General features: G+C 44.9%; 1 protein-coding gene across 1 annotated transcript; it reads right to left on the minus strand.

The window, feature by feature from the left end:
- Positions 1–7,328: 7,328 nt before the first annotated feature.
- Positions 7,329–11,569, minus strand: SNAI1 (snail family transcriptional repressor 1). The gene is made up of 3 exons (XM_054045691.1): positions 11,358–11,569; positions 10,038–10,553; positions 7,329–8,539 (listed from the first exon to the last, which is right to left on the minus strand). The coding sequence occupies exons 1-3, from the start codon at positions 11,434–11,436 to the stop codon at positions 8,358–8,360; spliced, it is 777 nt and encodes a 258-aa protein (XP_053901666.1). The 5' UTR covers positions 11,437–11,569; the 3' UTR covers positions 7,329–8,357.
- Positions 11,570–24,456: the final 12,887 nt, after the last annotated feature.

Below are 24,456 nucleotides of genomic sequence, written 5' to 3' on the forward strand. Positions count from 1 at the left end.
TTGCATTCGCAAAATGGCCACGGAGCAATTTCCATTATGAGCCTCAGATTCTGAACCATGCAAATGAAGTTGAACTTGGTGAAACATTTCCATTACATAAACCCATTCATCAAGCTCCATTTTAAAACAAGTTATGTTGTTTGCCCCTACTCCTCCAAATCCTCACTGCTGTGATGCTTAGAAACCTTCTCATTTCCAGCCGAAATTTATTCACAGCTAATTGATGCCCATTTGTTCTTGTGCCAACTTGTTGTAACTCTCATCTTTCCTTTCACACCTCTTGTCCCATTCTTTCTTGTCAGCCCTGGGCAAAGTTGAATTTAGGGCCCAGTTCTGCCCACTTTCTCACGTACCTTATGGGAAGTAGTTTGAGTATATGGAGAATATTCAAAGTACTCTGTGGGTACAGAATCCTGGGAGTTTGGGAGTTTGACGCCAATTCCCAGCTTCCGCCTAGCTTCCATCATATATCCCACAATATACAAGAGAAATCCAGCATGCACATGGACCAGCAGTGGACCAAAGGAACATGGGATTGATAATACCGCCCCAGAATACCATGTGCTTACTTTGCAAAATGTCGCTGTCCTGCGGACACAATGACAAGGATTGAAGCTATTTAAATGGCTGTCCATATGTACACTTTTGCTGCGGCTTATTTATTGTATGCCTGCCAATGCACTACAACTCAGTGTGTAGTAACCCCCCCCCACATGTAGACAAGGCCATATCCTGTTCAGCTGGTCTATGCACAAAAAGTGCCCCCAATTTAATGAAACTGATTGAGAAACAGGGAGCAGAATAGAGCCTTTTGATTGTAAGATCTTCAAGGCAGGGATCTTTTCCTCACATGCCTTGTAAAGTGCTTAGCCCGTATTGGGTTGGTGACATACAAATAATATTAGTGATAATAACATGGTGGGTTTTTTAAACTATTTATTTATTTAGGAACTTTTAACAAGTTTAGAAATCCTCACCATGTAAATATCAGAAACAATCATTACAACAGTTAGCTTTTGTTTAAAGAGACATTATACATTAATAGCGTGCTCAGATCTTTCTATTTAACAGGTTGTTACCGTATTGCAAAGTGAGCATCATTACACCTATAACATGTCATTTCTTGTGATTTTATTAAGTTCAGTGAGAGCGATCTCAATATACACATATTTAATAGACTAGGCATGTGTATTAGACACAACACAGTGCTTTTAACAATATCACCTCCTAATCAGCCCCATTAGACACATAAAGGACTTTAGGTTGATGGCAGGCCAAATGCTGAGGCCCTAGCTCAGTTTTGACTTGGTCTTTATTTCAGCAAAGCTCCCAGTGAAGATAATGGGAGTTCTGCCTGAGTAAAAACTGGGTCAGGGACTCAGGATCTGGCCCGTTATTGTGTGGAGATCCCAAATTCTGCTCTCAAGTCTGCCAAGGAAACTTGAGCATTGCACCCACATGCCCTGAATGACCAGAGCAGCCAGGGGAAGGACTGGGAAGAGGGTATATTCACTGGGAGTTTTGCTTGAATAAAAATGGCGTGAGGACCGCGAGGACTCTGCCAACCCGTCAGTCCTGCAAGAAGCGGGTGGGGGAGTTTGAGGGGAAGGGTACTTCTATAGGCAACTTTCTTTTGAAGTGCAGTGAAATCCTAAAGCTTTTGTTTTGCTTAAAACTCTCCCATCTCTGACACTGTATGGGGCAGTGTAATTTAGAGTAGCTTGGGGCACCAGAAGCTCCAAAGCTGTTCCTGGTTGTGGCGGTTTAGCACATCCTTCTCTTGGGCTGCTGGTAAAGACACAGATACATTAGCTGGCCCTGCTTTCAAATCAACCTTAATTCACCCTGCGGGGGGTGAAGACCTACGGAAAGAAAATGCACTTCTTGGTTTTCTTAAGAGCAGGGAGGACGTATGTGCTTGTTTGAAAGGTCCTTCAGAGTGAGTGGAAATTAAAACTGGGAGTTCAAACATTTACTCTGTCAGTGTAACACAAAACAAAACACTTCCAGCCCATAGAGAATGTCAATACAGAACCAACAAACCCTGCTCACTGGGGTTCACGATCTTCAACAATTGCAGCCCCTTGTGTGCAGGGGCCCCTTGGGATACCTGGAGTTAAGTTGATTGAATCACAGCTTTTATTAGCACTGACAATATAATCTTTTGCAGATGGTCACACAAGGTGGTCACCAAATGGCTCCTCCTGTTAATCACAGGTCCCCCACACTCCTCAAAAACTACAGCCCTTCCTACCTGGGTAAATCACATGGGCTCAAGAGACCAGCTTTACAGTGTGTTTATTTCTGGAAATTAAAAAAAAAAAAAAAAAAAAGCCCATACTTCAGCATGAACCTCTGCCTTAGTCATCAAGTCTGCACTTTACAGAGCCAGTTAGTGAGTCATGGATGACTCCCTGGCTTCTGATGTGCTCTGTGACTGCAGAATCTTTTCAGAATGGGCATCACTTTCTGAAGGTGTGTTATGACATTAGAGCTAACATGAAGGTATTGTTTTGTAAAAAAACAAACAAGAAAACCTGAGTAATTAAAATAATGCCTACCAGTTTTCATCAGTAGATCTCAAAGACTTTGCAAAAGAGGTAAGAGCTTGTCTACACCAGAAAGAAGAACAGGAGTACTTGTGGCACCTTAGAGACTAACAAATTTATTAGAGCATAAGCTTTCGTGGACTACAGCCCACTTCTTCGGATGCATATAGATGTCTACACCAGAACACTCGGGAAAGTGAATCCAAATTAATTAAAGGTGTGAATTTAAAGTGGATTAGTTAAACTGCATTAAGACACTGTGGGAGCTCTTATTCAGAATTAAGGTGGCCTTAATTCAGTTTAGTTTAATTCACTTCCTTAATTAACTTCAGAATTAAACAAGAGTGTCCACCCAGAGATTTAATGCAGTTTAACTAATCCACTTTAAAAATTCATTTGGATTAATTTTCCTGAGTGTATGTGTAGACAAGCCTTAAGTATCATTATCCCCATTTTACAGATGAGGACACTGAGGCAGAAAGAAGTGAAATGACTTGCCTGAGGTCACCCCATGGGCCAGTGGTAGCCATGGGAACAGAGCCCATGTTTCCTGAGAGTCCGTCCAATGCTTTACCCACTATATAACCTTGCCTCCCACTTAAGAGTGATTTCTTAACATCGCTGGCTCAATCTAGGTTCTCACCAGTTTGTGACACAATAGAAATAATGTATATAAAAACTGACAGGACTTTATAACATCTCCAAAGTCTTATTTGCGGTTCAAAACATGTTTTTAAAATAGCGAGGCAGACCCAGGGCTCTGGCTGAGCTGTGATCAGCATAGATTCCAAGGGAATGAGGGGAGGTGGTTCTAAGCCACTTCCCTGATCCTAGATAGACCAAGGGCCATTTCAGACCCAGGCATAATTTAAAATAGCCTTAGGCTATGTCTACACTAGCACTTTGGTCAGCAAAACTTTTGTCAGTCAGGGGTGTGAAAAAACACACCCCTGATCGACATAAGTTTCACCCCCAAAAGCACCGGTGTGGACAGCACTATGTTGGCGGGAGCGCGTCTCCCACCGCCATAGCTACCACCACTCTTTAGGAGTGGTTTAATTATGCCGGTGGTAGAGCTCTCTCCTGCTGGCATAGAGCCAGGGCCGGCTCCAGGCACCAGCTTCTCAAGCAGATGCTTGGGACGGCCGTTCCGGACAGGGGCGGCAGTTCCAGGTATTCGGCGGCAATTCGGCGGAGGGTCCGTCACTCCGCCTGGGAGTGAAGGACCTCCCGCCAAATTGCCGCCGCAGATCGCGATCGTGGCTTTTTTTAGATCGCGATTGCTTTTTTTTTTTTTGGTTTTGGCTGCTTGGGGCGGCCAAAACCCTGGAGCCGGCCCTGCATAGAGCAGCTACACAGGAGACCTTACAGTGGTGCAGCTCCAGCAGTACAGCTATGCCGCTGTAAAGTTCATAGTGTAAACATAGCCTTAGGGCCTGCTCTACACCAACAGTAACTGGCCATGAAGTGCAAGGTGCTTTGGCCGCACCCTGCCCCATCCTCTACACCAGGATATAGTTATAACAGGGGCAGGCCTGTTGTGTTTCCAAAGAGTTTGGGTTCCTTGTTTCTGCTGTTTTCAAATAGTATTTATTCTCCCCCAGTTCCTTAATTTTAAAAGCCCTGCATCATCCATTCAAAGACTGGAATGTAGCTGAGTAGGCCACAATTTAGCCCAAGAATTGCAGAAGATAAGGTTTTTCACACCATATGGAACAAATCCTTTTTGGTCTGTTTTACTCATATTATTTAATATAATCCCTTTGAAGCCAACTGCACAGGCAGGATTTAGCATCAATGGATGCAAATGCAAAGAAAAACCATCAGTCCCGAACAAAGAACTAGATAAATTCATGGAGGACGGTCCATCTATGGCTATTAGCCAGGATGGGCAGGGATGGTGTCTCTAACCTCTGTTTGCCAGAAGCTGAGAATGGGTGACAGGGGATGGCTCACTTGATTACCTATTCTGTTCATTCCCTCTGTGGCACCTGGCATTGGCCACTGTTGGAAGACAGGATACTGGGCTAGATGGACCTTTGGTCTGACCCAGTATGGCCATTCTTATGTTCTTAACAAAATGGAACAGGATTGCTAGGTGCTCGGCCAGCATATTTAACTCTGTTTGACAGTACGTGCAATGTGAACCAATGGGGGAATTCTTTGTTCACGTAACTACGCAAAAATGTTTGGTTTGGGCCCTATGCCATCCTTGGCCTACACAAGGGATCGGCAACCTTTCAGAAGTGTGCCGCATCTTCATTTATTAACTCTGATCTAAGGTTTCGCGTGCCAGTAATACATTTTAATGTTTGTAGAAGATCTCTTTCTATAAGTCTATAATATAACTAAACTATTGTTGTATGTAAAATAAATACGGTTTTTAAAATGTTTAAGAAGCTTCATTTAAAATTAAATTAAAATGCAGAGTCCCCCTGGACCAGTGTCCAGGACCCGGGCAGTGTGAATGCCACTGAAAATCAGCTCGCGTGCCGCCTTTGGCATGCGTGCCATAGGTTGCCTACCCCTGCCCTACACTCTGAGTATGGCAAGCATGGACCAAAGATAGGTATGGCCCTTAATATTTAGTTAAAGACCCACACAAAGTCAGAACACTAAACAAAATTATAACTGAATAGTCTTGTACCAAAGAACTGAAAAATAAAACACTCAGCCGTTACCTTGTACCTTCCAATCAAGGTTCTCATAGCACATATAACACACACTCCTTCTACATACAAAAAGTGTCTCTATAGATATTTGTTCCCTGAATGCCCAGACCTAACCTGTCTCCTTTCCTAGTCCTGAAGGTGGTCCCTTCTAGAAATTTTTCCCCTTTTAACAATTTAGTTACTACTGCAAATCCAGGATTTTATAGATGAAAAGCGGGAAGTAATTAGTGGAACACTCTCTCTGTCTCTCTTTTTAATTTCACAGGGTTTGGGGTTTTTTTTTTTTTTTTAATTTCATTTGTTTCCTGTTGGGAAAAGGGGGGAAATAATCCAACAAAACCCCAACTTCCTCCCTTGCTCAGTAATAAAGATTGTAACGAGCCAGGCTCAGATGGGAAAGTTGGTTTATGCTTGGTGAGCACTTAATTAAAGAATGACTGCACAGCAGATCTGTTCCATTTTACAACCACACATCTTCTTGTTTTATAAAAATGCCTTTTGAAACCCCAAGGAAATTATGCAGTAAGTGTTTGACTGGAAGCTGCTGAATTGATTTTATCCACTTCCAATGATTTAAAGAGATGAAATGGAGACATGTAATGCTGGGAGTGGAACATCTCTCTTTTGCTTCTGATTTAAAAACCATATCTCAGAGATCATGAAAACTGGGTGGGTGGGGGACAGCAATGAAAAATTTAGCCTGTAGGAAAGCCAATCTGTAAAATATAGATTTACTTTCTCCAGCCAATTAACTGACCACTCTGGCACTCCTTAAGCATCCAAAATTCCCATAGTCTGCAATGAGTGTTTTGGGTGTGCAAGGATTGGGTCCCTAAATTGGCTCCATTAATGGAAATAGCACCCAGGCAAATACAGATTTATTTATAGTATTAGTCACCCATTAACCCCACTCTGCCACGCGATAGTATTTCAAGCTCAGCAAAGGAAAAGGGAAAGGAATGATTTACAATTCTGTTTTGCCTTCCAACCAAGGGTCTCAAAAAAAAATGTTTTGCAAACATTACATGAACCAAGTTCCACCTCAGGAGTAAAGGGCATTATTATCCATTTTATAGATGGAAGTTAAATATGCTCTCTCTCCACTAGCAATGCTTGGGATCTCTCACTGTGGTGCAGCCACACCAGTGAACATGATGGTGGCAGCACTAGTGTTGACAAGACTTAGGCATTTCCAGCACTAGGTTGTCTAAGACTACTCCAGAATATGGCTTGTCTACACGTGGAGCTAATCGGGAATAGCTGTCATGCTTTAAATTCACATTCAACCTCAATCTAAATCAACTTTCAAGTGTAAACAAGCCATAAATTGTGAAGTTTAAAACTGCAGTGGCAGCCAAATCACCTGCACCCCAGCACTGTGCTTATCATAGGGTCATCCACCCCTTTTCAGTGCTACAAAGGGTACAGATTTAGGCTGATGTCAGGAGAAACTTTCTGATTGTGACATTGGCTAAGATCCTTGAATAGTGTCCCAAGGGAAGTGATTGGGATATTTCTGGGAAAAGAGCACTAGAAAATAACCTCTGAGAACATTCTTGCATTGTTTGGTGGATGGGAGATGACCTAATAGGTCTTTTCCATGTCCGCTGTCTCTGACTCAAGTGAAAAGAGAAAAGGATAAGCTGTGTTTGTGATTAAGACATCATGTAATTCCCCCAAATGCACCACTTTTTAATTTTACTCTAACAAAGGCTCTTTGCATCTGCACCACAAATTTTATCTAAAAAACCATCTCCATGATTACAGTCACGTACTATCCCTTTTCATGGGCATTCAGGACATATTACTACTACTGGTGCTACGGTCAGATTACCACTGCCATTTACCTTCAGCTACATAGGCTCATAAGAGCTTTCAGGAATTTAAAGTGTTGTCATCAGTTTTTGAGCCAGACTGCGAGTACCCCTTGTTCACATTAGTGAGCCATTATTAACACATAATCTGACAAGGAGTCTACGCACATGAGTGGGAGTCACAGTCTGGTCCCTAGTATATATTTTTTTGCAGTTTCAAGTGTGAATTCACTGTTTAAAAAAAAAAAAAAAAAGTAGCCACAAGACCGTATTATAAATTAACCATTTTATTGAATATCAATAAACTGTATATAATTATATAAAAGTTTCATCAGTACAAAATTGTGGCACAAAAATATAAATACCAGTGTACCTTTGAAATGTAAACATACTCTGTTATGATTGTGTGAAAACAATGTACAAAGAAAGATGCATTCACTAGGCACCTGTCAATAACCATAAATAGCTCTTTTGGCACACACCTGTCAATGGCCAGTGCTTTGCACAAGCCACCATTGTATCATCTGACAAGTGCCTGCTATTAGTCACAGTTCTCTTGAAAAGCAGTTGTTAAGAGTCATATTAACAGGTGCTTGAGTGCATAGCTGCTCTGTAAACAGGATTCTTGTTTGAAATGGCTACCAATGCCTTTTATGGACATTGTTAATCTTGTAGGCATTGCAAATTGTCATTGTGCTGGGGGAGAAGCAGCTGCTTGAGAACTAATGTGATACTGTATTATTGCATAGTTACACCTTCTGCAGGCGGCATATACACAATCAAGGAGAAGAAGGGGTTTATGTTTAACACTTCGCTTTTGTCCTTCATTAAAAAAATAAAACAAAACTACACACACAACTGTGATATATATTTCAGACCAGCTGTATGTCATGGTTCAGGGCGCAATCCTGCAAGGTGCTGAGTGACTTCAGCAACCAACAGGCACCTGTTAAGTCTATAGCAACACTCAGATTGATATCAATAAGCCTGATCCTGCATCCACTGAATTTAGCTGGAGTCGAGGGAAACTCTTCATGCCTTCATTTTATAAGGCAGTCAATCATAGTAGAGGGTCTGATCCTGTGGTGACAGAAGTCAATTAGAGTTTCACTATTGACTTTAATGGAAGAAGGATCAGACCTTTAAATTGCGCCAGAGGTATAAAGATGAAGAGCATGGTAAAAATATCATTTAAGGCCCAAAGCAGCTGGATATACAGGGCTTCATAGACACTGTAATGGCAATATGAAGGAAACTACCTCCTATAGAAACTAGTAACAATACATGTATTTGCATGTAAGAGTCCTTGGGGTTTAGAACCTTTAGCGAGTTCCAGAGCAGCCCGTTTCTTCATGTTTGTGAAGTAGTGACATTCGGGAGAAAGTCCGGGAGCAGGTTTTGCATTGATACTTCTTTACATCTGAATGAGTCTGCAGGTGGGCTCGGAGATTAGAGCGGTCAGCAAAGGCCCTATTGCAGTGTGTACAGGAAAAAGGCTTTTCACCTATAAAACAAAGAAGCATTCACAATTAAATAGTGCATCAACACATGGAGAATATCAAAGAGTGAGCCATTCAATGGGCAAAGTTTGTTAAAAGCTCTTTGAAAAGAAGTGCTGAGTATTATTGAGATTTTAAAGGGCATTTATAAATCTCTCTGTATAAATGCACGTACATTGGTATGTGTGTGTGATCCACTTAGACAAAATGCTACACTTAGGAATTAAGTAGTAAAAAGAGCATTCCCAAACAATTACATGAAATGGTCTGAAAAGTAAAGCCAGGGAAAGGTAAAAACCCCACGATTTCACAAAGTAATTAAGGACACAAATATTTCATGGGAAGGTGTGTTGTTGAACCTGACTGTTTGCACAGTAAGTATTATTATTAATTGTGTCACAGCAGGCAGTGTTTGAAAGCAGAGGGCTCTAAAACTGGAGTATAGCTATTTCCTTTTCTGTTCATCCACCTCCCAGTGTTGAAAAGCAGGGTGAATTCCTAGCAGAAAGGCTGGAGAAAGAAATGTGCCTGCTCAATTTAGAAAGCACAATTAAGTCTTTCTAGTTTCCTTCAAACATCATCTTTAGTACTTCAAGAGGGTGTGAAATCAGTGCCAAGTAACAATTAAACTATCCCTGTAACAAGCACAAAGGATGCTGAGGGAGATGCATTGTAAATGTGATACTTCTTGGATTAAAAGCTAAAAGCTTCAACAGGCTGGCAGCTGCAAGTCTGTTGCTTTGCCTGGGGCATTACAGTAACAGGTGCACGATGCTAACAGCATTGCTACATTAAAGCACCTGCCTACACAGACCATGAGCCTTCAGTGTCCCCTACTCCCTGCTCAATAGTACCATTAGCCAAACAATGAAAATCAATGAGGTTTGAAATGATGCTTTTGTGTTGGAACTAAGCTTATCCTCCTTGATTCATGAGGGATTCATATGCCTGGAGAATTAAAGGGATGCTGGGTAACGGGCCAGTGTTCATATCAAGGTGGTCAAGTTCTCTCCAGCGTCCACAACCCTGACACTAGCAGAAGGAAAGACTGCAGATTATAATGTGAACTTTACTGCAGGAGCTAAAAAAGAGTGGGGGAAGGTGGGGGGGGGGAGAGAAGAGGAGCAGGAGCGGTCTTGCATAGGTAAGCAGGTTAGCTGTTAACAGAAGGGTGAGAACACACCCAAATCACAAAACTGTCACTGAAAGTGCATTTCTGCTCAAGCTTTCAACATTAATTCTCTGTGTGCTCTTTAGAACACCTGCGCCCAGATCCTCAAGAGGTGCAAACTGAACTGAATGGAGTTCCCCTGATTTTACACCCAGGAGGAATCTGCCCTGTGATTTTAGCAGAAAGGTATTTAAAGGACATTTTACAGAGAGAGGTCCCAGGGTTTGGGAAGTCCTTCTCTCCCCCAGATAAGATGCTTCTCAGGCTGCAGGCCTGGGGGTTGAGGCAAGAGCAGGAGGAGATAAGGGAGAAACTCCAGAGTCAGCTGTTACCTGTGTGGGTTCTGATGTGGCCCTGCAGGAGCCAGGGCCTGGAGAAAGCCTTGCCGCAGATTTTACACACGCAGGGCAGGGTATGGCTTCGGATGTGCATCTTGAGAGCCCCCAGGCTCACGTACTCCTTCTCACAGTACTTGCAGCTAAAAGATTTCCTGGTCTGGGAATCACAGTGCAATTGTTTGTGCTTGGAAAGGCCGGCAAAGGTGGAGTAGGACTTGTTGCATTGACTACACTGGAATTTCTCCGCCTCGGTGGCAGAAGAGGCCGGGCTGGGCGGGTCAGAGGTCTTGCCTTCATCCTCCTCGCTGGACAGGGAGGTCAGGTCTAGGGGCTTGGACTCTGGGCTGGGGGAAGCGGCGCATGTCTTGTATTCCGTCTCCGAGGTGAAGAAGTTGGAGAGCAGCCCCGTGTCCCACACAAGCGGGGGGTAGTAGGCCCCCGGACTCAGGACCTCCGGCTGGGGGATGAGGGACAGGGGGCACTTCTCGTACAGAAAGGGCGACACGATCACTGGAAAGAAGCAGAGCGGGCGGCGGTTAGCCAGTCCCAGGATGCGCAGCCACGGGACCGCTGACTGAACTCAATGCGGTGGGGGCAGAATCGGGCCCCAGCAGCGCGACCCGCGCTAAGAAAGCGGGGTCCCTCCGCTCCCGGGGCTGCCGTGGGGGCCCAGAGCTCCTGGCCGGGCCACGCTTGGATCGCAGGTGCTGTACGCGGAGCGGGGCATTACCCTGCAGCGCGACCCTACGATCGGATCAGCGCGGGCGGCGTCTCTAACCCGGGGCGCAGACTGGGCCATGGGTGCCCGTGACTCAGGCTGCGAGGCAGGTGCGCTGCCCATGCACCGCGCCCGGCCGGCCCTCCCGGCGCCAGCACATGGAAAGCAGCCACATGCCGGGCTCCCTCCGGGAGACCCCTGCGCGGACAACGCAGCCCCGGGCAGGTACCCGTCGGGCCGCGCCCCTGGCTCCGCTCACGCCCGCGGTGTTCGCACGTGCGTGGCGCCCTAGACGCAACACGCGCAGCTTCCCGTGCCCGGGGCGCACCAGCCTGGCGAAGTCACCGTGCACTGCGGACAGTGCCCTTTTCCAGCCCCACACCGTCCCCAGCGCCTCCCTGCAGCTCCTGCCCCCGTGCCCAGCTCCCATTCCAACTCCAGCTCCCGGCGCCCCCTCCAATTCCTGTCTCCGTGCCCAGCCTCCAGCGCCTCCCGTGCCCAGCCCTCAGCGCCCCCCTCCATCCCCGTGCCCAGCCCGCAGCGCCATCCTGCAGATCCCAGCGCCCCCCTGCAGCCCCCGTGGCGGGGACACTTACCAGTCTGACTCTCCAACTCGCTGTAGTTGGGTTTCTTGCTGGCCGAGAAATGCTTCTTCACCAGAAAGGAGCGCGGCATCTTGCGGCCAGGCGCGTCTCCGCTCGCTCGCTCACTCTCCCCAGCTACCCGGGCCTCCAAGGGACGCTGGCCCTAAAATCCTCTGCCCCCGACGGCCAGTCCCCCGGCTGCAGCAACCAACCTCAGCAGCCCACCAGCTCGCGGCTGCTAATATGGGCCCGGGAGGGGGCGAGACGGACACGCCCCTTGTCACTTGGCAGCCAATGGCCGGCGACGGGGAGGGTCTCTGCAGTTCTGTGGTCCAGTAGGTGCAGCGTGTTCTCGCCCAGCTCCGGAGTCCCAGCACGGCCAGAGCTCCCGGAGCCCCAGGGCGCTGGGCCAGGACGAGGTGAGGCTTCCGCACAGAGACCTTTCCAGCCCCTCTCTGCACTCACCGCAGCCTGCGCGGGCAAAGCCATCCCGCTGACCGGCTGCACTGAGTCCCATTGTCCGTGCTGGCAAGAGCCCCCCCACACGTGTGGGGCACAGAGAAGAGCAATTAGGGCCCCCCGAGTTACCGGTCAGAGGCGCCTTTGCAAAGCACTAAATGGGAGACGCACAGAGTCAGGCTGACTGTGCCCAAGGAGGCTCCTTTCTATTGCTGTCAATTCCACCCTTTAGCACAGTTATTCTCAGGTTTCAAGCAATACGCAGACATGCTCTCCGCCTCTGATCCCTGTCCTGGCTAGGGACACAGTCCAAGCGCTGCCATGGACAGACTTTGGGGAAGTTTCAATCCAGACCGCCTTTGAACATCACAGTTGGCTCTTCCCTCCACCAGAAGCAGAACCAAATCCCAGGCCCAGCCCCTCTAGCTGGGACCTCTCTCACAGAACGCACCCAGTGAGGTCCAGTTTGGGTCCAGCTTTCGCAGATTGTCCCGAAAGAAGGGGTTTCTCTCGAGGGAGACTTGCGCAAGCTAATATGCTTGTGCTCAGGCCCAGCTGCGTGTTTAGGTCCCCAAAGCAGCACATGTCTTTAAAGAGCTGCTACAGAGGGAGGCATTAGCACAGATTTCAAGACAGCTCCTGTCTCTTTGGTGAACTTTGCTTCCTCTCCCAGGCTGCAAGCTCACACGTGTCAACCAGATGCCACCTGCGCCCTCTGCATTCCAGGGACAGCAGGTGCGGGCCGGGGAAGCCCTGGGCAAGTGGGGATTGAAGAGGGCTCAGCCCGAGGCTAGATCCCCAGCTCCAGGAGGATAATTTGGGCTGTTGGTACAGATGTCTGTGAGGAGGCCTGGAAGCAAGCTAGGGAGTTGCTAGATTGGTATCTGCACATCATCAAGCGGTGGGGATGGGTGGGGGGGGAGTGGGACAGGCAAGACACTAAAAAACGAGCTAGACTAAAGGGGACTAAAATGGGAGTTTACAGGGTGATAGAAATTAAAGTGAAAAGCCATCACCAAAGAACCTACTCACACATCATCTATTTCATTGCTCCAAACAAGGTTCTGTGCGCCAGGCCCAGTTTAGCACAAGAGCAGACGCCTTGAATTGATTCGATTTTAGTTGTTGCCTAATTCATAACGCTATTTGCTGAACAAAATATTTCTTTTTTCAAACAAATGCACCACCACGTGGAACAGAGGCTCCCCGGTTCTTTCCAAATTGGGTCAGCATCGCCCTCTGCAGGCATCTAAGGAAAACTGTTTTCAGATCCGAATAAATCAGGATTTATTCTCCTTGCTACTGGAGGAGACAAGTTTCATGATGAGCTGCTATTTTGAAAGGGTTCAAATTCAAAGGGTTTAAAAATCGGGGCGTGGGGAGGGGAGAGGAATAACCAGAAAAAGGGAAAAGTTGTTACAGAGTAATAATTTTTTTAATGCTCCAAACCCATATATCAACGGGACAGCCCTGAATTTAAGAGAAACTGATTAAACAGTTTCCTATTAAACTAAACCGATTTAAACAAGTGTTAGACCCATTTAAGTGTGTCTACATTGGCTTTAAAGTCATCTACATTTGGCGTTTGCACTGGTTTAACTAGACTGATTTTAAAGGTATATGGCTAAACCGATGCAATTTTTCTAGTGTACGCATGGCTTGACTAATAACTTCACCCAAATGGGGGAAGAGATAGACAACTCTGGGACTCCTCTGCTGGACACGATAACGCCCCTAGCCACCCTCTACTCTTCATTTATTGGACTGACGCATTTAATAATTTCTTGCGTGGTTTTGAATACAGGAAGATAGAATGAAAACTTTACAAAATCTAGAATAAAATTAGAGGATGCAAAAATCACTCTGCTATTATTATCGTAATGATTCACTAATCTTATGGCTGTAGCTGGGAACTCCTTAACATAGGGACAGGAGCAGCAGGGTCCCTCCGCAACCAAACTGACCACTAGTGTGTTCCATTGCTTTTAAACGTACGTGTGTTTCCGCAGGCACAACAAAAGCGCGCTAAACTGCAGTTCTAACTCAGAACAAACTCCCATAAAAGTTAATACCTATTGAGCCCTCCTCCTCTTTAAAAGCAGGGACAAGACTCCCACTGAAGTCACCATTGATTTCAATGAGATTTGGATCGGGCCCAGATCACTGTCCTTTCAAGTTGGTAACTCCTATTGTGCTGGAGTGAGTCAAAATTGACACAATTAGGAGAAGTTAAAGGAGGTGGAGACAGTTCTACAGGGTCATAAAGTGAGGTGCTATTGACTGAAGGGGAGGGTTGAAGAGCTCAAAAGTTAGTTATAAAACTGTTAAAATGATCCAAGGAGGAATTTATAATAGGTGAGTGGTTTAGAAAAGTGACTGCACGTCGTTTCCCGGGGGGAAATATAGTTTGTATAAAACGTATCAAGCTTTTTGTCCAAGGAAATCTAAAAATCAAAATACTACAGACAGTTGGCTGGTACCAAGGTGATGTGACTGGATTAAAGCTAAACACACAAGTGTGATGATATGCTAGAGGGTGTCAGACACACAGACCAGCATTGCCTGAAGCCAGAGATACAAATCATCTACTTAAAATCTAAGGAAAACTCCATTGTAAAGAAAATCATTTCAGAAATCAAGTTAAGCATAGTGTAATTGTGTGCCTTTAATTATATCAGCCATGTGTAATCTTGTCAACCCCATGCTCCTCTAGCCAGCAGAGGAATTGGAAAATGGAATTGCAGCTCAAATGTGCCACTTGGGGGGCGGGGAAGACACCCCCCAAATGCTCTACCATGTGGTTTTACTAAAATTCACCCTTTCTTGGAAATAAAGAGGCTCTTTAATGGATCTAGGCATGTGACTGACTCAACACCCCCACCAGCGCACACTTTCCTCTCCCCCCGCCATTTAAATACCGACCCACTTCCCCTGAATTCAGATCCTATCCTCCTGGCTCTCCCCCACACTGAAATCCCAGATGCAAACACCCATGAAGGTAGGAAAAGTCTGACCCCTGCTCAGGTGCACCTCTAATGAATTTCAAAGGCATCTTCATTTCATGAAACAGGAATCCTGCTTGAGGCAGGCAGCACCGACTATAAGGAAGAGGCAGTTATTAACAGGGATAAGTTTAGTAGGCACAGATGTGTCCTCAGAGTCCTGAAGTATTTTAATTGAAGAAAAACTTGAAAAGTGAGTTTAAACCAGAAAACAGTAGTAAATCCTGCTGATTGCTCCTAATGAATACATTATTTCTAGCTATCTGTCTAGCCAAGGTATTAGGGCCCTGATAAAAAACAAAAATCTGTTGACGTCAATTGGTGTCTATCCATGGACTGTAACGATTGATTCAATCAGTGTCTCTAGCCGCCAGATTCAGCTCCCATTGAAGTCAGCAGAGAGGTTCTCATTGACAGCAATGGTGAATGGAACACGTGCTGGGCCAACATTCACTGTGTTTCAGTATTTCTCCCTAATGAGGAATCCTCTAACGAACAAAAGGAAAACCTGACTAGTAGCGCAGAGCCATGCAACTGCTGACATAGACGCACAAGATTCCCTTGCTCTGGATTGTACGCGGGACTCAGGGCTGAGTCAGGGGGTCCGATTAGAAAATGAAACGATGAGATCCAACCCAAACCCGGCCCATGCTGTCCTAATGAGCCCAGAACCAACTGATGGTGCAGCTAAAACAACCAGCAACGCAACAGTTAGCAGTGTAGACAGGTTACCCTCAGGCACCAGCCAACCTCAGCCATTTGAAAGCCAGTTTTAGGTAGTAGCCCTGCCTAGGAGGTAGTTTTAGGTAATAGCCCTGCCTAGGAGGTCCTCCTGCCATTTTTTGTCGGTTTTAATTTTACGATTGAAATGTCCCTGTTGTTGGTTTAAGTTTCTCCCCTTTTTCGTGTACCTGTGAAAAGATTCCCACAAGCAACGGAAGAAACTACTCCAACAGGGAAACCTGTGAAACTGACCTACTGTCAAATGCGCTACCCACAAAACCAGAGGAAGCTATTTCTCCCGCTCCCTGAGGTTGTTCCTTTACAGGAAGGGTGAGTGTTACTTGTCACAGCAGTAGGCAAAAGCTTTCCAGACAGGAAGGTGTTAAATTTGATGGTGTCCCTCCAACTCCCCATGGAGAAGAACTGGGGCAGTTCACACCTCTGGCGGAGCTATTGTCTCACTCTGGCTGCAGACTCCAACCCGGCACCGCTTCGGGGCGCGTTTGGAAAGGGAGCTTTGCAACCCGCAGAGTGAGGAATATTCTGTTTTCTTACAGGAAAAGTTCAGACCCCTGGTATTTCCCATCCGTAATGGACAAAGCCCTAGAGCGTTCCTGGCTTCCCAACATGCTCACCTTGGCTGCGGTCGGCAAGTTGAAACATGGACCTGGGTGAGCTGTAGAAGCCGACAGTCCTTACCCAGGCGCCCCGAGGTGGCGATGAGGCGCACCTGCTCTGATCGGTTTGGCTTGGGCTTCTTTCGTTCCTGGCGGACAAAACACTGGGGCCGTTCAGAATACACAGATCTTTAATGTGAGCGGTTTCCTACTCTCTCCGAATTCATTGGGGTCCCTTTTTCCCCGCCTCCATATACAAGAGTGGTCAATTACACACACACACACCCCACCCCCGCGATGATTATTTGAATAGTTGCCACTGGAGCTTTAATGCAAGTGGATACTGACTTACAGTTTGGGGTGAGGGGTTATGGCCATACCGCAGATGTTTCAGCTCGCCACTAGGCATGGGTTATTGGGAGGCTGGCAAACATAGCCAGCTTGTCAAAGGAGAGTGAGAAGAGCCCAGGTTTCCTGGCACTATAGAGAAGAATCATTTTTCACTTTAAAAGGCTTAGCCAAAGTTTTTGCTCCTACCTCACACTGACCCTCTCCCCTCTCAAATTAGTTAATTTCCCCTTTGCTGTAAAACTTGACAGCACCGGTCCAGTCATCTGCTGTAAAAGTCTTGAGTTTCCTGCTGGTTCTAACAGAGCTGTTGGCTTTAGTCTTGTAATGGCTGAGGAAGGAAGGGGAAAGAACAGGATGGGAATCCCTTAATGGCACAGTAGATACTCTCTCCTCTGCATCCAGCACTAGCCTTTTGCTGTTCTACAGACCTTGCTTTCGGCTAGGAGGCAGGTGAAAGCGAAGGAGCCGAGTAGCAGCAGTGGTCACTCCTTTCATTCATGTTTGTTGACTTCAGCTGAGGAGTGGTTTGCCATTGGGCACATGGGTAATGGTTTGGGCCCTCCACAAGGAAAAGGGGGTGAAAAATGTTGGGCTAACTTCATCCCTGGACTCGTTGTCCTGAAGTCAAATAGCTTTTGGATAGAATTATCATTGAAGGTCTGCTAGGAGTCTGCAGAATGAATGCAAGTCACCCAGGCAAGATCCACTACCTTGCCTGATGGTGTGTGGAAATCAAAGAGGTGCAAAGAACATCCTTGGGTGCATTTGTGTTGATTTTCTGTTGCTAGGTCCACCTTCAGGCTGTCTATAGTTGCTCCCTAATAGCCTCTAAGGCTCAGGGTTTGCCCATCACTTGCTTGTTGCACCTATTGAGTGGGTAGTGCTGATAGCCTGCCCTTTTGGGGGGACTTTGTTACCAGTCCTCACTTAAGTGGTTTCCTTTCCTGAACGGCCTCTTCTCCATCAGCTCAGAAATGCTAGTCCTGTTAATAAAGCACAGGGAGAAATCCCGCATTAGCCAGAGGATGAGCTAGATTATCTATTTAGGATTTTCTCATTGTTAAGTTCTCTGCTCAATAGGAGGCCATTTAAAAAATCCTGTTGTAAAGCAGAACTCTTACAGTGACTGCCATGTGCTGAGGGGCTGGAGCTGTAAGTGGAACTTTCCCGTAACAAAAAGCAAGTTCTAATACTTCACCGAGGCATCACGGAAGACTGATCGACTTTTTATTTAGATGCATGATTTGACCCAGCTTTGCAACTCTGTAGGACATGGTACCGTTATAACAAATGTTGGAGCACGATTCTAAGGAATACTCTAAAGAAGGGGGTTTGATGATAGCTAACAGAAAAGAGGCCCGCAAGACAGGCTGCCTGCAATGTATATATGGCTTCAGTTCATATTGGTCAAAGCAGATACTGTGCCTAGTTTCTCTAAAATGCAAGGACTCCCTCTGCTGTTTAGAGGCCATTATGGCTTCCTTGTGATGTGATTCTCCATGTAATAGAAAAGGGCATTATGAAAAAGTAATTTAGGGACCAGCACTCCAAAACATGGGGATTTAACCATGAAATTACAATTAATGTTAATGGGAGTCATGGGGCTAAATCTCCAGCTGTGACCACCTCAACACAGCAAAAAGTTATTTTTTTCCTTACAAAAAAGATCCCCATAACTGTCTTAAAATTAGTATGAAAGAGGTGGAGGTTGGGTATAATCAGCTGCAAAGTATTGAACAGCTGAGTACGTTGTGTGATCTGTGATTGATCATGAGCCACAAAGCCGCATGCCAAGCAGAGAGCCAACAGGAGGTGCTGAGGAGAGGGTTGTGTACTTAACCCTTTCTGAATTCAGTGCCTAAATCCCAGATGGAGGGAGGCACCCCTATCTCTGTTAGTCATGAACCACGGAAAGATTGGCCCTAACATGCAGGCACCCAACCGCCTATTAGACACCTCCCTTGTAACCTTTAGAACCTTTAGCTCCCGAGTTAGGGTACTCATCCAGGATGTGGGAGACTTCCCCCACTCCTGTTCAAGTCCCTGCCCTGCCTGATGAGAAGGGGCTTGAACAGGGCTCTGCCACCTCTCAAGTGAATGCCCTACCCTTTATAGAGTCATTCTAACTTTCTCTGGCTCAAATAATATACAATTACTTAATTAAAGTGGAACAACTAAAGTGAGATTGAAGAAGCCCCACCTCCGAATATTCCCTAGCCTCATCTGAGATGGGGCAGATTCCTGTTCAAACCCCTTCTCATCGGGTGTGTTTGAATCAGGGTCTCCCACATCCTGGGTGAGTACCCTACACACTAAGCTAATAGTTAAAGGGATATCCTCCTCTGCTTTCCCTCCTGCCCTCAGGCTATTTGAGCTCTACCTGTGAATTTGCATCAATTGTGTAGGCAGTCTCTGAACATGCACTGTGGATTGGCACTGCCCACACATTAGGCACCTGAATGTCTATCTTCCCCAGTTTCTGAATCACCATAGGACTTAGGGGCCCAGGCCCCTACTGCGAGGCAGCAGTGCACATGTTCCAAGGCAGAAACAAGCACCAAGGGAACTTTTACTGCAAAAACTCAGGCACTGAGTGAATTTAGGCTCCTACAGACTTTAGGCAGCTGAGCAGATTTGAGGATCACAGCAATGGCTGAAAATGAGACTTAAGCACCTTAGTGGATCTCATCCATTTTCACTTCTTTTATCCCTTCTTGCTCCTCTCCCATGCTGTCCTGAGCATAGATTGGGACAGCAGGTAGCCTAAAGCTCTTTCAGATGAAAGGTGTTTTTGTTTTAAAAAGTAGCAATTTGGCTCCATCTACCACTGCAGATGGACAAATGGCTCCTTTGTTTAAGTGCTGCTACCCAACTTCCCTTCCTCGCAGCCACTTCCTTTGTAGTTTCCAGCACTGCAGTAGGGCACTCAGAAGATACTTTCTCCATACGCAGCCTCAGGCCTTGTCTAGACAAGGAGGAATAAGGGGGATTCTTTCCTATTCAAATTAACTCAACACCATTTAACTAGGTCCATGCCTATACTGGGAAAGAAGCTTTTACGATGAGATTACTAACAGTTGTAAAACCCTACTATAGACAAGGCCAAGTGTAGTTTTACTTCAGTGTAGCTGGTTGAGGTGAACTCTAGCTATCTAGTCATAAAGCAACGTTGCCCCAACAGACCCATGGTTGAGGAAGCTATAATTGACCTGCCAAAATCCAGGCAATGGTTAAAACTGTCCACATTGGTGCAACTGGGATTTTCAGCTGAGGTAAGCTGGAGCCCTCTTGAATGACCTCCTCCTCCCCCATAAAGCACCTTTTTTCCCCTATGTCAGACAAGGCCTGGAAGGCTAGTTCCAGACTTGAGTTTGGCTATGGGATGCGGCAGGACTACATTTCTGGCTTCTGACAACTGGCCTTGCAGTGAAGTTGACTTTAGGGGATATAAATGTTTAAGGGAGAGTTAGCAGCCATGGATGCAGCTGCTTGGCAGAAGGTGGCATAACTGACAGTAGATAGTCAAACCATTGCTGAAGACAATGGATAGTAGCAGTGAGCAGCTTTCCAAAGGCCTTTTCTACACCAGTGCAATAGTTTAAGAAATCCCCCCATTGGTAATAGGAGTTCAGTTGTTGTAGTGGAAACAATAACCTTCTCAGCAGGTACTACCAGCCAGAACGCAGGCTGTATCTCTCCCGCTCTTCACCATTCACATCCCCCAACTCTCTTCTCTTTTCTAACCCTCGAGGGAAAAGAAAACAAGTTATTTATCTCAGTTCAGCTGTGAAGTAGGGAGGGAGATGCTGTGAGAGACACTATCCAAGAAGAGTTGGATGGCAACACAAACTCAAACAGCAGCTGTGTGGTTTTCAGAGAGGACCTTCTGCTTTTTTACTCGCTGGGTGAATGGTAGAGAATAGCCCAGCAGCACAACCAAGCTCACCCTTTGTAGAGGAAGGATGGTCCAGTGGCTAGACATTAGCCTAGAACTTGATACTTCAATTCCCTACTCCACCACCATAAGATATCTTATGAGACCGTGAGCAAGTCCCTTAGCCTGTCTACACTGTGATAAAAGACAATTGGCACAGCTGTAGCCGGACCATTCAGCTGACTCAGACTTGCAGGGCTAGAAAATTGCAATGTAGACATTTGGGATGCAGCCTGGGATCTGGGACCCTCCCCCTCACGAGGTGGTCTCAGAGCCCAGGCTCCATCCCACACCCAAATGTCTACACTGCAATTTTATAACCCCACAGACCCTGCACCCCATGAGCCCAAGTCTGCTGACCTGGAGCAGCCACCAGTCTTTTAGTGCAGTGGAGACACACCCGCTGAACGTCAGCTTCCCAGTTGTGGATAAATATATTGAAGATTGTGAGGCACTCAAATACTGCAATGATAGGGGCCAACTGAGTACCTCAGATAGTCAGAGGGCTAGTGCTCTTGTAACTGAGGAGAAATTAGAATCCAGGATACATTTCATTTGTATTGTAGATCACAGGCATCCTTCACAGGGAAAGTTGTTTGAGATTTTTAACATATCATCGGTGGGATTCATTGTAATGAAGTAAGGCTGATTGTGTTTAGACATGGATTGTTGGGTTCACCCTTCATCACTAATTGATAAGGTGGAGGTTGAGCAAATCTATCAGACCTATTCATCCGACTTGAGGATAACCTTTAGTTCAAAACAAAAACACCCTCCACTCTTGCTTAACTGTATGGCATCCCTCCTTCTTGCTAAGTCTCCTCTTTAATGCCATCTCACTTCTAGAAACTGGGACTTTATAGTTCCAAAATAGGACAGATTAGATTAACAGCAACAAGGAGCATGTTGGATATGCTATGGCCTCAAGGGTGGCTGCTGACAGTGAGTTGAAAGATGCTCTGGCAGAGTATTTCATGCGCATTCAGAAATTATTGCACCTGGTTAAGAAATCAAACTACCATTTGTTGGCTAAACCTATATTTAATACAGAGTTTCTGAACACTGAATGAACAAACATAAGGAGATGTCCTTGTGGTGCCTTAGAGACTAACACATTTATTTGCCCAAATAAATGTGTTAGTCTCTAAGTGCCACAAGGACGCCTTGTTGTTTTTGCTGATAGACTAACACGGCTACCACTCCGGATGAACAAAGTTTATCCAAAGCACCAACCCAACCTCACTGTAAACTGAACATATAGGGGTTGGGTACTTTGAGTAATTAAGTACTGATAAACAGAGAGAAAATACAGATTGTGTTTTATCTGTTAAAGGAGCAGGCATGGGTATTTTAAAGACACTTTGCTATAGTTCTTAAATACTTGTGAAGAACTGAAGTTTGAGTTGTGCACACCATATTTCACATTACAACTCAACTTGTGACATTAAGTATTGATTACAGTTCGAGTGACCATATCATATGTCTGTAAATCCTGCTATTATAAGGTTAACAGGTGCCAAGGCATTGTTCAATTTCCTATTTATCTGCTGAAATAGAAAACTTGAAGAGTGTTGGTCATCTATTTTTCCATGAGCACAGCCAAATCATTTCTTGCTCTCAACTTCTCACCTGTCCTGAATTTGAAGCCCACATCCAACCCCTTTAACAATAAAATGGACAGTCTGATTTGATGTAGAATATCCTTTCAACTAAAAGTTGCTACACTGTTAATGTGAGCAATTAAACTGAATTAGACTTCAGAGCCCATCTCACTGAAAGAGGGGAGGGGACACACTTTAGCCTGTCTAGCTCTAGACTCAAGACAACACAAAGGCATTCACGTTATTCTTTTCAGCCAGAAGAACTACAAACTAGGAATGCTCAAATGCTACAGAATATGATAAAGATCCATGGGATGGTCCTCCTACACCAACTAGGCCTGGTCTACTCTAGAAAACTTAGTACCCACCTTTAGTATCAAGTGCAGCTGCACCAGTGTTTGTTTTGACCTGTACTACTACTTTATGTGGTGCATCATTGGTAGCAGTGACTTCAGCACCAACAAATACAACAGCATGCAAGTGTAGCATGAAGTGGCCATTTTCATGCAAAGCCTCAAGTACAAGTGTTAAGAGCTAATGTACACCAAACAAAACCCAATCAGATAAGAGTTACTGCCAGCTCAGTCTGAATCATGCTTATCTGAACTGGTTTTAAAAAGTAGTCTGGTCTACATTTGCATTTAAAACATTTAGAACCAGCATAGCGGCTGCCAATGTTAAAAACCTATACAAAATATCTCCGCATAGACTGAGCTGTAGTCTCTTGTGTCTGTATCCATCCATTTCTATTGGACCCAGGTGATGTGTTATGGAGCTAGCTACAGCTTTCCTTCAGGGAGGAGCTGTGAGAACAATATGGAACCATGGGGGGAAGTTACAAAAGTTTACATAAAGATAACATTTTATAAATTATATGAAATTTATTTATACCTTGTCTTCAAAAGCCAGAACAAGACAATTTAATTGCTTTGATGCTTTCTGAAACATCTTATCGGAATTACATGGAAGTGCACTTAAATACTAGCAGAAATCTGGAATCAGTCAGTGTATTACAAGACTTTGGGTTCTAGCCAGAACCTAGAAATTATGTAATTCCATATTAGGAGCTTCCACCAAAAGTGTTGAAAGATGTTAACATCTCTGCCGAGCAGAGTATCAAAAATACATAGTAGTTTATATTTTCATAGCACTGTATGAAACTCTCTTCAAAATTCAACACAAGTCAAGCAGATTACTGATCTGTTCCAAATTAGCAAAAAAGTCATATTAAAAACAAAGTTCAATTTAAAAATGGTTTAAACTTAGCTTGCCCAGCCTGTGTGGATGACGCCAAATGTCAAACAAACCATTTTAGCTGGAACTCTTTAAACCACTACTTAGAGCAGTTCAAAAAAGTGAGTTAAAAGACCCAGTAGCTGATGGGACTCCAGTACTTCGAAGTGCTAACTTATCAATTAAAAAAAAAAATTAAACCAAAACAAAAAGCATTTTCTAGAAAGGTAATATCAACTGCTGGCCATTAATGGAATTAATAGTAAACCACTTGGACATAAACCACTACACTAGTAGAGGTCATTAGATGACATGTCTGAATTCTATTGTCACCAATACATGGTCTCAAAGTTACAGCCAGTTGACAAAGACTCTAAAGATGATTAAACTATACATAATTATAGAAAAATAATTCCCTGGGGTATGCATCAATAAAACATACTCTGGGCCCTAGTTTTCAGAATTGCATGTTCTGAATTGCACAAGCATTTAGGTGCTTAATTTGTGCAAGTAATTCTAACGGTGTGCTGAAGTTAGGTATGCAAATCCAGTCAATTCTGAAAGCACAGACCCTGGTGCAGTTTTACTTCAGTTTCAGACAATGAAGTTTTTAGTGCAATAGTTACCATTAGACATAACAAAATCAGCTTTAGTTTTCTTTCATATCAGATTGAAGCTCACCCCCAACAGACATGAAGTAATGAAGCTTTTGGCTCCACGTGTATGGGGAAGCGTTGGAGTGCTACACTTGACCTATTAACAGAAGGGACATCATAAATCAAGTGAGTCACTGCATATGAAACAGTAATTACAGACACTATGATTTGCATGTTACAGTCACACATTTTAAATGGAATGCACCGTACCTTTGTGTGCCACATATTTGAGTTGTGTGGCTTTCCACCTGTCTGCCACAAAACTATACCTGTATATACACATTACATGAAGACCATATTCTAAGTACAGCTTCACCTGTTTAAAATCACATCTTTCAAAAGACACCTGAAAATCTAATTTAAAATCAGGTGTTCAAGCCATTGTTAGAATTTCTAAAGCATACAGAGTGGGTATAAGCGCTGCATATTATCAATCCAATTTGTTACTCTCAGGTTGTCCTGAGGAACAGGACAACTGAAAATGTATAGGAACATTTTATAGTTTAAAAAAAACAAAGCAGAGGTAAAAATGAAG

This window comes from Malaclemys terrapin, chromosome 12 (genome assembly GCF_027887155.1).
Source record: "Malaclemys terrapin pileata isolate rMalTer1 chromosome 12, rMalTer1.hap1, whole genome shotgun sequence".
Classification (NCBI taxonomy): domain Eukaryota; kingdom Metazoa; phylum Chordata; order Testudines; family Emydidae; genus Malaclemys; species Malaclemys terrapin.